This window comes from Gorilla gorilla, chromosome 3 (assembly GCF_029281585.2).
Source record: "Gorilla gorilla gorilla isolate KB3781 chromosome 3, NHGRI_mGorGor1-v2.1_pri, whole genome shotgun sequence".
NCBI classification, from domain to species: domain Eukaryota; kingdom Metazoa; phylum Chordata; class Mammalia; order Primates; family Hominidae; genus Gorilla; species Gorilla gorilla.
The window spans coordinates 98,660,225-98,675,379 of record NC_073227.2 but is presented as its reverse complement, the minus strand read 5'-3'; the positions used below and the strand labels follow the sequence as shown (position 1 = coordinate 98,675,379).

Here is a 15,155-nt window from a genome sequence, read left to right as displayed (position 1 = left end):
CATATAGTATTTTTATATTTTAAAGACTTTTTTTCTGAACACTTTGGCCATTATCTAACCTAAACATCTTGGTTGTGGATAACTCTGCTTGTAAAGATACACATATATCTGAACTGACAAATTAAAAAAACTCCTAATGCTATGGATTATATTTTGTAGGGAATTCCACTGACATGGAATCCATATCAGTGTCCCCATCCAATTCTCGTCTTGAATCATAGCTCCCATAATTCCCACGTGTTGGAAGGACCCGGTGGGAGACAACAATCACAGGGGCAGTTTCCCCCATACTGTTCTCGTGGTAGTGAGTAAGTCTCACAAGATCTTATGGTTTTATAAGAAGTTTCCCTTTTCACTTGGCTCTCATTCTCTCTTGCCTCCCACCATGTTAAGACATGTCTTTCGCTTTCCACTGTGATTGTGAGGCCTCTCCAGCCACATGGAACTGTGAGTCCATTAAACCTCTTTTTCTGTGTAAATTACCCAGTCTCGGGTATGTCTTTATCAGCAGCATGAAAATGGACTACCACGTCCCCCAAATGTGATTTCCTGTCAACTGCAGAAAATGACTCAAGTTGATTATAAATAAGAGCAATTGGATTATTGGATTCATCAGACTTCAGAAAAGTCAGGAAGCAGAGGGTACCTCGAAGCGGAAGGAGTCGCTCTGGGCTGGGGCTCCTGAGTGCCTGTACCATACGATGCCTTCATTGATGTCCTGCTGGGTGAAGCTGCTGGTGGGGGTAGCTGTCCTCCCATCAGGCAGGTGCTGCCCTTCATCTGCAGGGCTGTCTGCAGGCATATTCACTAGAAGGACCACCTCCCCTAGGAAGGCACAGGCCACATAGTTAGTGAGGGTCCCTAGGAAAAGTCAGAGCCCTTACCTCCTTTCCTACTACTCATTTTTTTTTTAACTAGAAAGAAATGATGTACTTCTTTATTTTTGTCTAAGGTGAAGGAGAGGATGTTAACACATAATTCAATGGACAGTATTGAATCCACCTCTAGAAACAGAATTCTCAGGCTTTCTGCTAAAAGAACTAAAAGTCATTCAAGGACAATTCATGTATGAAGTTACTGACTTATTATCTATTAAAAATTACATAAGGAGAGCCAGATAGTAGCAAATACTATAGACAAATACTCAAATACTGGGCATTGAATGGATTCATTTCTATGCACAACTTTCTATGTAACAGAAAATGTTTTCCAGCCAGGAAGTTTTTGCTGAAAACATAATGGGAAATTAGAAACAATTCAGTGGAAAATTTTCATGAGAGAATTCTGTCCAATGACAGTAATACAGGTTCAATTTCTCTTATCTGAAATTCTTAGGACCAGAAGTGTTTCAGATTTCTGATTTTTGAATATTTGCATATACATAATGAGATATCTTGGATTCAGGACCCAAGTCTAAACATGAAACTCATTTATGTTTTATATACACTTTACACACATGGCTTGAAGGTAATTTTATATAATGTTTAAAGATAAATTTTGTGCATGAAACAAGTTTTGGCTGTAACCTTTCACATGAGGTCAGGGTAGAATTTTCCACTTGTGGCATCATGTCAGTGCTTTCAACGTTATGGATTTTGGAGCATTTCAGATTTCAGATTTTTGGATTAGGGATGCTCAACTTGTAATAGCTAACAGTGGAAGACATATGGCAGGCACCCCACTATACCCTATGTGGTGATTCAAACCCAGCTCCATTGTTTCCCGCTGAGTGAGCTTCCTTAAGCTCCATAAGCCTTCATTCCTCATTCGTAAAAAGAAAATAATAGTATATGCTTTACAGGTGCTTAAAGATAATGTTGGTCATCTTTCTTGACATAGTTTGGCTGTGTCCCTACCCAAATCTCAACTTGAATTGTATCTCCCAGAATTCCCACATATTGTAGAAGGGACCCAGGGGGAGGTAATTGAATCATGGGGGCCGGTCTTTCCCATGCTATTCTCCTGATAATAAATAAGTCTCACGAGATCTGATGGGTTTATCAGGGGTTTCCGCTTTTGCCTCTTCCTCATTTTCTCTTGCTGCCGCCATGTAAGAAGTGCCTTTCTCCTCCTGCCATGATTCTGAGGCCTCCCCAGCCGTGTGGAACTGTGAGTCCAATTAAACCTCTTTCTCTTCCCAGTCTTAGGTATGCCTTTATCAGCAGTGTGAAAACAGACTAATACACTTCTCATTAATTCTATTTAGTTATTCTGAATGATGCCATTATTATCTTCATTTTACAGATGAAGGTCTTCAGGTTCAGAGTTTAATAACGTTAGAAGTTACACAAATGTTAAGTTGATGAGCTGGGATTTGAATCTGATCATGAAGCTGGTCATGAAGCTCTGTTACCAATCATCATTATTTTGTGAACATGTACCAGTATTTACACTGCTAAATAACTTATCATGTTTTCTCCTCCTTCATTCTTTAAACTTTATTGGAACTGAGGCAAGGAAATCTAAATCTAAACACCACCATCACCAGCAGTCTGTTTGTACTGCTTGTTCTTCACCTAAAGCACCTTCACCTTCACCTACTATCTTCTTAAAGTGAGACTGAAAATACAGAGGTGTTATAGAAACAATTAAAATTTCACAGGAGACTATGCCTTCAATTGAAGACCAAACAGAAGAATGGATGAACTGCTGCAAGCAGAAGCTATATTCTCATGAAAATGCATCTAACAATAAATCTGAAAGAAGCCACCCTAACACTCTGATAGTGGGAGGGAGAGGGTGAGGAAGAGGGAGAGAGAAAGAGAGACAGACAGATAGAGTGTCAATTTTTAAAATATTCCATAGGAGAATACTCGAATCTTAATACACTAGACACTAGACATATTGGGCAATTGATGGCATATTTGATTACCCTAGAGAAATTAGTTTTCTTACTCAATGCAGACACTCATTCTAATATTTATATGCACTAAATTCAAGTATAGAACAAGCATAATATTCTGGATGGTAATGAAATACCAAAATAAGAGAGAAACATGACTACACTACTCTTTATATAATCATATGTTGAATCAACTCGCTGTAGTTTTCTTTCTTATATTATAACTTATTTGTACTCAAGTAGAAAAAATTCCATTACCTTTCACTCCCTGGTTCAACTTCCATTCCTAAGATGCTGTCAATATACATAGATTTCTAGGATGTGGACTGTTTATGAATGTGAGTACAGTTGCAAAATATTGTGAAAGAAAATTTCCACAATGAAAATGTGGACAGTAGAAAACATTCAAATGCTGATTTTCTAGTTATTCTGCTTTTATGATAAAAGAGCAAAGCAGAATTTTCCTAATAAGCCCTAATGAAACAAACTTAAATTTTTATGTAAAAAATCACTTTCATGTCATACAGATTAACAGGAATCGTAAGATATTTGCTAATCCCATTAATTTTAACTCAATAAATAGTCATTGAGTACCCATTAGGTACTAATGACTGTGGTAGGCCCTTCAGGAATGGAGGGATTCAAAGCTAGGCCACATGCAGCTCCTAGCCCAAAGATTAGCTCCACAAGCAACTGGGAGTCACTGTTAGTTTTCCAGTAGGTGAACGACATGAATCGATTTAGAATACACAACATGTGGTCAGAATATAGAAAGCCTATAAGAGTTGAAAGTCCTGTTAAAGGGGCTGGACTTCATTCTATAAAAGTGGTAACAACAGTAGCAAAGATTTATATACATGGTTTGACCAATTATAAGACTACTGACAAATCCAGAGGAGAGATGGGAACCTGAACTAAGACAACAGAGGTGAGACTGTAAAGAAACGCAGATGCAAGAGTAACTGAGGAAGTGGGAGCAATGGAACTTGACAAAGGTTCCTGTGAAGGATGACAGGAAGGCATCAACGAGAATCACCTATTGGGATAGATGACTGGATGCCACTACTGGCCATCAATCATACAGAAGGAGGAGGGGGTTGGAGGGAAGATGAAGGGTTCAGTACTGGACATGCTGAATACAGGTGCCTTTGTGACAAGTCCATCAGTGGACAAGGAGAAATATCAACCTATTGTGGGATTCTCTGCAGAGGGGTGAGAGCTAACCTTTTTTTTTTTTTGCAGTACCTCACCTATGCTTTAATCATAATATGACAACAAAAAGATAATATTTTAAACATGAAAACCCAAGTTTAAAAAACAGAAAATGGTCTCTATTGGGGATTTCCTTTATACTGAAGTCTATATTTTAACCTATAATTTTGAAGGGAAGATTTAGTAGGTATTAAGAATTGGAATATCATTTGAATCTCCATGAATTATTTTGAGATTGAGATCATTCATATGAACGTATCTTACATTATGATAAATAATTTGGAATTGCCAATGCATTAGGTTAAATCAGATTCTCCTTCAAATGATTCTCAAGTTACTTTATTAAAACCATCTCATCATATCTACTTTCAAATCTAAGTAAGTAGCCATGGATACAAGTATTAATCAAGTTGTCTAAATTTATACAGATACTCCTTGAGTTCCAGTGGTTTGACTTATAATTTTTTGAAGTTACAATGGTGCAAAACCATTGTTTTTCACTTTCAGTACAGTAGTTAATAAGTTACATGAGATATTTAACAGTTAATTATAAAACATGCTTTATGTTAGATGATTTACCTAACTCTAGGCTAATGTAAATATTCTGGGCACATTTAAGGTAGGCTAGGCTAAGCTATGATGTTCGGTAGGTCAGGTGTTTTAAATGTATTTTCAATTAACGATAATTTCAACTTACGATGAGTTTAACAGGGTGTAAGTTGAGGAACATCTGTATCTGAAAACGGTGGTGAGTCTGCAAGTGGTTGAACTCAGGTCCTTCATGCACATACTATACAAGCAATTTACATTTGGTTCTGTTTCAAGGCGTCAGCTCTTCACAAAAAGCCCAAAGTCCAGCTTGAACTTTCTTAAGTGATGAGGGAGTACAAGGTAAAGTCTCCACAAATTTACGTAACTGGGACTGATAGATGCAAGCAGATTTGTACTAAGTGGACTTCTAGTTCCCACCACCAGTTTCACTCTTGAATGGTTTCTAGGTAACGTGATTTGATTATTACTAATAGGGGGCTCTGGATACACGGAAAGATCATGTTCATAGGAAGAAGTTAATTAAAAGAGTTACAGCAGGAAAGCATCACAATAAAGCCTACGTGATATTTATCAAACTGAAATGGCAAAATTTTATCTGCTTAAAAAAACATTTAATTCAGCGTTGTTTTGTTTAAGACTTAATGGAATATTGATTGTTTCTAGGAAATTTGGGGGCTTAATTTTTTGTCTTTTACTGATGAAGATAAAGGTAGAGAATTTAATACATCAAAAGAGTCATAGATCTTTAGAGATGAAAAGGACCTTAAAAATATCTAGCTTAAAATCAGTAGTTGAAAGTACGATGAGAACAGGAAACTTACTAATTACAAATGGAAAAACAGTAACTGTAGAGTGGAAAAATCTGGTAGACACCACTTTAACCAAGTGATCAAAGTTAACATCACCTGTCATAAGACGCAGTGAGATTATGTACCTCCTGATGATGCACTGAGAAAGGGGGAAAAGCACAACCTTAACCCAATCATGAGAAATCATCCTCAGACTAACAAATTGAGTGAGAGTCTTCAAATATCTGACCAGCACTCTTCAAAAGAGTCAGTGTCATAAAAGACAAAGACGGAGGAAGTGTGTGTCGCAGATTGGAGGAAACCAAGAAGACGTGGCAAATAAGTGTAATTTGAGATCCTGGATTGGGTCATAGAAAGGGCATTGGTGGGAAAACTGGCAAAATTTGAATAAGGCCTGTGAATTGATTAATAGTATCATATCAGTGTTAATTTCCCGGTTTCAATAATTGTTCTATAGTTATAAGACGTTAACATTAGGGGAGAATAAGGGTATTCAAGAGCTTTTATTCTGTTTTTGCAACTGTTTAGTCTAAATGTTTTTTTTAATTTTTTTAATGTTTACCCTAACTTCTCAAAGAAACCTATGGCACAAGACCTTATACCTGCCATTTTCAAGGTTACATAGCCATAATAAATGACATCTCAGCTAGACTGACCATTTTATAATTATAATACCAATTCTCGATTAGGTGGCTTTTCAAGTCTTTGTGGACATTGGAATTATTTTTAAATTAAATAAAAGTTAATTTTTTCCTCCCTAAAGAAAATATATAATTTAAAAAATCTGACAGCCCAGAGGAAAAACAGATTATTCTTCCTCTGCTATTTAATATGCCAAGTGAGTTTTTACTTTTAATGGCTACAATTTTCATTTTCACATGATCAATTTAGTTATTTTAAAAAACCTACCTGTTCCTTTATTTTTCTATCATGTTGCTATTTCCACACAGTTTCAATTCCTTCTTTTATGTCTTTAAATCATTTTAAATCTGCTTATTTCACAGTTTTTATAAGACTGTTACTTTATTTGAAATTCTTGGGGTTTTAGTCTTCTTGCTCGTTTTGGTTATGGTACTACAGATTATTTCCTCCCATATTCCATAATTTTAAATTCTGAGCTTCATTGGTTTCTTCTGAGAATCCCATGTAGCCTAGCAGAGAGTAGGCCTTCTGTGGTAGTTTCTATTAGTTTCAATAAAGAACCCAAGACATATCATTGGTCTGAGATTAATTTTCATAAAATACCTCAGCTTCAGGTTTCTTAGACAAGACACATGGTCTAATTTAACCTGAGATTTACCGGAAAAATAGGCCTAAAGTTCTGAATTTTCACCAGGCTTTTTTTTTTGTTTGTTTTTTCTACTATGACTCCAAGAAAGAGGCAGATTTCTCTGCCATGTCTCTGTGCTGATGAGCTTCTTGTTTCTACTCTGTCCCTTTAATTGAAGGCATGTCCTTCCAGAGTCCTGGCTTTAGGCAGCATCTTAATTCCAACGCTCTGTCTCTGCATGGACATTAAATCCCAAGCCCTTGGGTTATTGAGACATTCACAACCCCTTTTGGAGAAGCTATGCTATTAAGCTCATGCAGTAACTGGCCTTCAGTGTCCTCTTTGTTGCTGGCACCCGGAGATTTCTCTCTATCCTTGGGAAGTTAGCTACGAACACCTTATAATTCTTGTTATATTTTATCCAGCATTTCTGGGTGATGATAATGGGAAATTTCTCAGGTTTTCATATTTGACGATCTTGCTGGAAGTAGAAGTAACACTGGAGAACACTGAAAAATGTTTTCATGTTATTTTTTTTAAGTCTCATTAAGAAGAAGTCTAGTGATATCCTAAAAGGCATATAAGGCAGAGTTTGAGAGCCTGACCTTTGAAATTAAACTGACGTATATTAGTTAAGTGACTTGCAGCAAGCTACTTTACCCAGTATTTTTACCTGCAAAATGAAGTTGTTTTAAAACTTAAATTTTAGGTGTTACATATAACGTGTTTATAAACTTTAGTACACTACCTAGTAAATGTGTTGAGTGTGATAGCTATCATGATTATTCTGTTTTTAAAGGGGATTTGTAAGGTATTAGAAAGCTCAGTTCATTGGAATTGCAATCTTGCCACATGGCACTATACAGTAGCAAACCCTAGACTGCTGAATGCAACAATGAAACCACGCCAAAGGAAAAAATAGTTACCAAACTGGGGGTAGTCTTGTGTAATCTTGTAGATGATTTCTTCAGCATTGGCACCAGGAGCCTCAGCCTGTAAGATTCTGTTGGTGATCTGCAGCATCCCCCCTTCTGGAACCCACACCATCGAATTAGCCACAAGCTGAAGACCCCTATCATTCTGAAATAAAAATAAAATGCAGAATTAGTTCCAAGCAAAGTAAGAATATATCAATCCTTAAACACGTAAGTTATCCAGTTCTGTTGTTGTTAAAGATCGTCTAATAAGACAGAGAGAGATTCACAGCTTCAGAGTCACTCTATAGACTTTGTATTATGTGTAGACATGCATATTTATCTATATATTTACATATGTATATATCCTGCTTTTTCTTTTAGTTTATCATGAACCAACAACTTATTTAGAAAGACTAAGTCTCTCCATTTCTTTCTTTCATCTATCCATCAACCTGTCTTTCTATCCTCTCCACCCACCCATATTTAAGAATTATTCATTAAGCACCTATTATATGCCAGCTCCATTGCTAGAGGCCTGATATATACAAGATGTCTGAAGCAAAACCTTAACGTCAGAACTTACAGTCTAGTGGGAGAGACAGACACATAAATAATTAGGATGCTTCACGATTAATGCTCTATAAGAAGCTTGAGCAGGGAGTTGTGGGAGAATAGAGGAAGGAAGAAGACTCAGGAAGATTTTCCTAAGAAAAATAATTTCATTTTGAATAACAAAAAAATTGGATTTCTAAGTAGAGACATGGTGAAACATATTCCAGACAGAGGGCCCAGCTTAAGTGAAAGCAAAGATGTGAGACAATGCACTGTATATTTCATAAAATGCCCAAGTGTCTGGTGCCAGTAGGGCTCAGGGAGCCAGGTTGGGGGGTGGATAAAAAGTGACACTGTCTTATGGAAGGTTAGTAGAAGATAGAAGCTATGCTAAAAGTCTCAATTCATCTCATAGGCACTGGAAAGTCAACACGAGTCTCCAGGGAAGAAAATGGGATGATCAGATCTAGGTTTTAGAAAGACAAGCTCCAATGGCAGGAGATGGAAATGACTAGCACTGAGATAAATCTAGAGCTGAAGATACCTTGTAATGGCTCAGGGGAGAGAAAATGAGGGCCTATGAGAGGGTAATTGCAGTGGTAAATCCAATGGTAAATTCATCGTAGACAGCAATAGATTCTAGAAGCACCACAGAAGCAGAACTGACAGGACCTGATGGCCGATTGAAAGTGAAGCAACAACAGTTAGGAGTAGCTGGCTGGAAGGAATCACCTATTCAGCACTCCTGAGAAGGCAATCATTTTAATTACTAAGGCTAATATCATTAAAAGTGCTGCCATTCCTGCTTTGCAAGGCACAAACCCTCTTCCAAAGCCTCATAATTGACATTTTCCACAGAATGAGACTAGGGAGGCTGCCAGTGTTCAGTTTTCAAACTTCAAAAATTAGCAAGTCTGATATTTTAACAAACGGCATCTTAGAAGGGATGGTTTTCTATATTATTATTACTTTAAAATATGACAATAAATGGAACAGAGCAAACACCACTCCCAGGAGAAGAATACTCTGAAGAGAAAACAACATCTATTCTTTTGCTCACTTGGCCCTTGAGCATCTTACCTCTCAGGAGTCAGTGATGGCTACTGTCATCATATATACACCAGGAAGCTGAGTCAAACAGTGCCCATGAGAACAGCAGCAACGGCACTTTCTAACCTGATTGGTGCTCGGGGCAAAATCCCAGAGAATATTCTCCTTTCTCAATTGACATAGCATATTATTTATAAAACATCAAAAACATGTAAAAAATCTTTATATATAATCACCAGAATTCTGAGGGAAAAGGCTCTATTAACTCAGCAGTCTTGTATACCATGATATACTTGGGCCCAGGTTTTTTTTTTGAGACAGAATTTTGCTCTTGCTGCCCAGGCTGGAGTGCAATTGCATGAACTTGGCTCACCACAACCTCCGCCTCTCAGGTTCAAACAATTCCCCTGACTCAGCCTCCTGAGTAGCTGGGATTATAGGCGCCCACCACCATGCCTGGCTAATTTTTGTATTTTTAGTAAAGACAGGGTTTCACCATGTTGGCCAGGCTGGTCTCGAACTCCTGACCTTGTGATCTGCCTGCCTCAGCCTCCCAAAGTGTTGCGATTACAGGCGTGAGCCACCATGCCCTGCCCAGGTTTCTTAATTGTTAGAAATCTTTCTAATAGCAGCAGCCTACTGAACTTTGATTTCCGTTATGGAGACCAGTCATATGCCAACAACCACTTTATTAGACTGAGTAGGCAATGTGGTTTTTTCAGATTCTAAGCAAGTAGGCAGTGTGACATGAATGCATGTTCCCAGATGGCTTGCCCACTATATCTCCATTTTGGCTGTACTTATCAACACAATTCTCTATAATTCCTGTGTGAGTGTAACTTTTTAGACAACACACCTTGTGACTCAATGTGCAGAGACTAGCAGCACCTGGAAGCTCATTAAGCTGTTCAGAATCTCAGGTCCCACCACAAACTTTCTGAATCAGAATCTGTACTTTGGAAAGATCCCAGAAGCTGTGCAGACATACTAACGCATGAAAAGCATGGTCCAAGGTAGAGGTCACAATGGTTCTAGAGTGGGTCTCCTGAAGGTTCACAGCTGAGCCTTTTAGAATATTTATGTCTATAACAGGGTAATACATATGCCTCCATTTCTGAATGATTTTTTTGCAGTATATAAGGAGAAACAGATAACACTAAGAAAAAGAAGTATAATTCTTGGAAATAAGCAAGATGGCAGAATAAGAGATTCCAGCTCTAAAACCTGTACAGAACACTAATTTTCACAACCATCTGCAGATGACAATACCTTCATAGAAGCCTGGGGTCTAGCTGAAAGTTTCCAGTACCCCAGTGGAGTAAAAGAAAAAAAATCAAGAATAGATGCATTGAAGAGGGTAAGAAACACAGTTTCATTTTACCCTAATACTCTCCTCCAAGTACGCACAACTCAAGGCCAAGAGAGACCACTTCAGCCCATAATTTCTCCTACAGAGGAAAGTAAGATTGAAGTGAGTGCCCAGCTTCCCCAGCCTTGTGGGATGCTGCCTAAGAGATCCATTTCTGTCTCACCCCATCCAGAACACTGAAGGGATTAATAGGTCTTCACAGCTGTCTAGGGACAGTAAGGAACAGGGAAGAGAAGCAGAGGCTTACAGTAACCATTGTTTGGATCTCAAAAAACAGCTGCAGATCATACTAACTGGCTAATGGGCTCCACCAAGAGCCTTGCTCACAAATTCTGTAAGATACCTCACCTGCAGATACACACACTAGCTAACAAGTACCCATGACTCCATGCACCCCCTCCCATAGCCAGCACCCCACACTCTCCTGAAGAGAGTACATTCAGGCTCTTCGGATGGTGCACATGAGCCCATGCAGACAGCAAACACACACATCAACAGTCCCCTGACTCTGCTGAATTGGGTAGAAGGCACGCAACCTTGATTACTTCAGGGAACTAACATGAGGAAAATAAAGGCTCTCAGCACCCTGCTTGATGGTGCAGGATCAAGAGAAGGCACACCATCATAAGACTGCCCCTGAAGGGGGAACAAGAGGAGTGAAACAGGCACATACAGAGAAAAAGTTTCAGAAAGCCTTCAGATCTTCAGTTTGGTTGACTAGTAAAGGTCTTTTTCTCCTGAAGCCAGGCAGTAAAGGCTGGAGTAGGTAACCACTTTTTCAAATGCAAACACAGCAATGCAAGCCTTCAAGAAACATGAAAAGGAAACTAAGAAAACATGATACCACCCAAGGAACAAAATAAAGCTCCAGTGGCTGACCCCAAAGAAATGAAGATTTGTGAACTGCCTGACAAATAATTCAAAATAATCATCTTAAAGAAGCACAGTGGACATCTTAAAGAAGCACAACAATCTTAAAGAAAAGTAGATGACTAAACAAACTAAAGAAAACCACACATAAACAAAATTAAAGGTTTGACAAAAGACAGAAATCATAAAAAGAACAACTCAAATTCCAGAGCTGAAGAATACAATGATTGAACTGAAAAATTCAATAGAACACTTCAACAGCAAACTCCATCAAAAAGAACGAATCCACGAACTCAAAAGACAGATCATTTGAAACTATCCAGTCAGAGGAGTAATAACAACAAAAATAAAAAAGAATGAACAAAGTTTACCAAACTTATGGGACACCATCAAATAAACCAATATAACCTATTACGGAAATTCCAAATGAAGCAGAGAAAGAGCAAAGGGCAAAAAGCTATCAGTGGATTGCTCAGCAGAAACCTTGTCGTTTTCTGACAGAATGAGATGATATATTCAAAACACTTAGAGAAAAAAACTGCCAATCAAGAATAATTTACCAGGCAAAGCTGTCATTCAGAAATGAAGGAGAGAGAAAGCCTTTCCCAGACAAAGGCTGAGGGAGTTTGTTACCACTAAAGTCCTTACAAGAAATGCTAAAGGAAATTCTTCAAGTTGAAATGAAAGGACATTAGTTAGCAACATGAAAACACATTAAAGTATAAAACTCACTGGAAAAGCTAAGAATATAATCAAAGTGAGAATAACACTGTAATGGTGATATGTAAGTCAGTTTTAACTCTAGTGTAAAAGAAGAAAATGTATTAAACGTTACTATAACTACAAACTCTTTAAATGAATACAGGATATAAAAAGATATAAATTGTGATGCCAGTAACATAAAATGGTGAGGGTCAGGGAGAAGTAAACAGTTTTGTACGCAATTGGAGATAAGTTAGTCATCTTAAAATAGACCATTATAACATATTTTATGTAACCCTCATGGCAGTCATGATGAACAAACCTGCAGTACATACACAAAAAATAAAGACAAATAAATAAAAACATACCACTACAAAAAAAAATCATCAAATCACAAAGGCAAACAGCAAGAGACACAGAAAGGAAGAGAGGAACTACAAAACAGTCAGAAAACAATGAAATGGCAATAGGTAAGTTCTTACCTATCAACAATTAAATGTAAATTGATTAAATTCTCCAATCAAAAAACACAGAGTGGCTGAATGGACAGAAAGTATGATCCAATTATAAACTGCCTGTAAAGAGATTCACTTTAGCTTTAGGGAGACATATAGGCTGAAAGTGAAAGGATGGAAAAATATATACCATGCAAATAAAAACCAAAAGAGAACAGAGATGCCTATATTTATATCAGGCAAAATAGCTTTGAAGTCAAAAACGTCACAAGAGACAAAGAAGATATTATATAATGAGAGGTTAATCCATCTAGCAGATATAATAATTGTAAATATATATGCACATAACATTAGCACACCTAGATACATCAAGCAAATGTTAACAGAACTGAAGGGAGAAATAAAAAGCAATGCAATAATAGTAGCGGACTTCAATACCCCACTTTTAACAATAAAGAGATCATCCAGATAGAAAATCAATAAAGAAATCGAGGACTTGAATAACACTATGGAACAAATGGACCTAACAGACGTATATAGAATATTACATATAACAGCAGCAGAATTCATATTCTTCTCCAGCACATATGGAACATTCTCCAGGTTAGAACAAATGTTAAGCCACAAAAGATGTCTTAACAATTTAAGAACACTGAAATCATATCAAGTATCTTCTTTGGCCATCCCAGCCAGAGCAATTAGGCAAGAGAAAGAAACAAAATGTATCCAAATTGGAAAGGAAGAAGTTAAATCGTCTGTATTTACAGACACCATGATCTTATATGTAGAAAACCCTAAAGATTCCACCAAAAGACTGTTAGGACTAATAAACAAATTCAGTAAAATAAAACCAACATGCAATGTGTGTTTCCATATACTAGCAATAAACTCTTTGAAAAACAAATTAAAGAAAGCAATCTTATTTATAATAGCATCAAAAGAATAAAATAATTAGAAATAAATTTAACCAAGAAGGTGAAAGATATGCCAATGAAAGCTATAAAATATTGGTGAAAGAAATTGAATAATACACAAATAAATGCAAAGATATCCCATGTTTATAAATTGGAAGAATTAATATTATTAAAATGTCCATACTACACAAAGCAATCCACAGATTTCATGCCATCTCTGTCAAAATTCCAATGGCATTTTACACAGAAACAGAAAAACAAATCCTAAAATTCATATGGAACCACAAAAATCCCCAAATAGCCAAAGCAATCTTGAGCAAGAACAAAGCTGGTGGCCTCACACTTTCTAATTCCAAATTACATTACAAAGTTATAGTAATTAAAACATTACAGTACTGGAATAAGAACAAATACATAGACCAGTGGAACAGAATAAGGAGCCCAGAAATAAATAAACACATTTATGACCAACTATTCTTCAACAAGAGTGCAAAGAATATAAAATAAGGAAAGGAGAAAAGAATAGTCTCTTCAATACATAGTGTTGGGATAATTAGATATCCCATGCAAAGGAATGAAATTACATCATACACAAAAATCAACTCAAAATGGGTTAAAGACTTAAACAGAAGACCTGAAACTGTGAAAGACCTAGAAGAAAACATAGGGGAAAATCTCCTTGATATAGGTCTTGGCAACTATTTTTTGGATATGGCACTGAAATCACGGGAAATAAAAGCAAAAATAAACAAGCAGGATTATGTCAAACTAAAAAGCATCTGCACAGCAAGGGAAATAATCAACAAAATGAAAAGGCAACCTATGGAATGGGAGAAAATAATTGCAAAACCAATATCTCATAAGAGGTTAATATTCACAATATATAAGAAACTCCTACAACTCAAAAGCAAAAAAATTCAAATAATTTAAAAATGGGGAAAAAACCTAAATAGGTATTTCTTCAAAGAAGGCATATAAATGCCTAACAGGTGTATGAAAAGCATACATAATCATGAGAAAAAGGCAAAGCAAAACTACCTCACACTTGTCAGGATGGCTAAAAAAAAGGTAAATGTTAGAGAGGATTTAGAGAAAAGGGAATCCTGGTACATTGGTGGGAGGAAAGTAAATTGTTACAGCTACTATGAAGGCTCCTCAAAAACTTAAAAACAAACTACCATATGATCGGCAATCACACTTCTGGATATACATCCAAAGTAAATGAAATCAGTATGTTGAAGAGATATCTGCACTTCCACGTTCATTGTAGTATTATTCACAATAGACAAGATACAGAATCGACCTAAGTGTCAATCAATGGATAAATGAACATATAGTGGAATATCATTCAGCCTTAAAAGTGAAGGAAATCCTGCTATTTGCAACAATATGGAAGAAACTGGAAGACATTATGCCAGGCAAAATAAGCCAGTCACAGAAAGACAGTAACTACATGATCTTGCTTATATGTGGAATCTGAAACAGCCAAACTCATAAAAGCAGATAGTAGAATGGCAGTTGCAAGGGGCTGGGAGAAAGGGGAAACGGGGAGATGGATGGTCAAAACGTACAAACTTTCAGTTAAAATAGACTATTATAAGATATTTTATGTAACCCTTATGGTAATCATGAAGAAAAACC

At 36.9% G+C, this 15,155-nt stretch overlaps 1 protein-coding gene across 3 annotated transcripts in view; it reads right to left on the bottom strand.

The window, feature by feature from the left end:
* FRAS1 (Fraser extracellular matrix complex subunit 1) overlaps nucleotides 1–15,155 on the bottom strand; it is a 484,406-nt gene that overhangs the window by 139,796 nt on the left and 329,455 nt on the right. For all 3 annotated transcript variants that reach the window (XM_004038871.5, XM_055385587.2, XM_055385586.2), the window contains 2 exons: nucleotides 7,612–7,765; nucleotides 647–825 (listed from right to left, as the gene is read on the bottom strand). In XM_004038871.5, coding sequence (XP_004038919.5) covers nucleotides 647–825; nucleotides 7,612–7,765 — 333 coding nt within the window. The remainder of the gene's footprint in view (nucleotides 1–646; nucleotides 826–7,611; nucleotides 7,766–15,155) is intronic.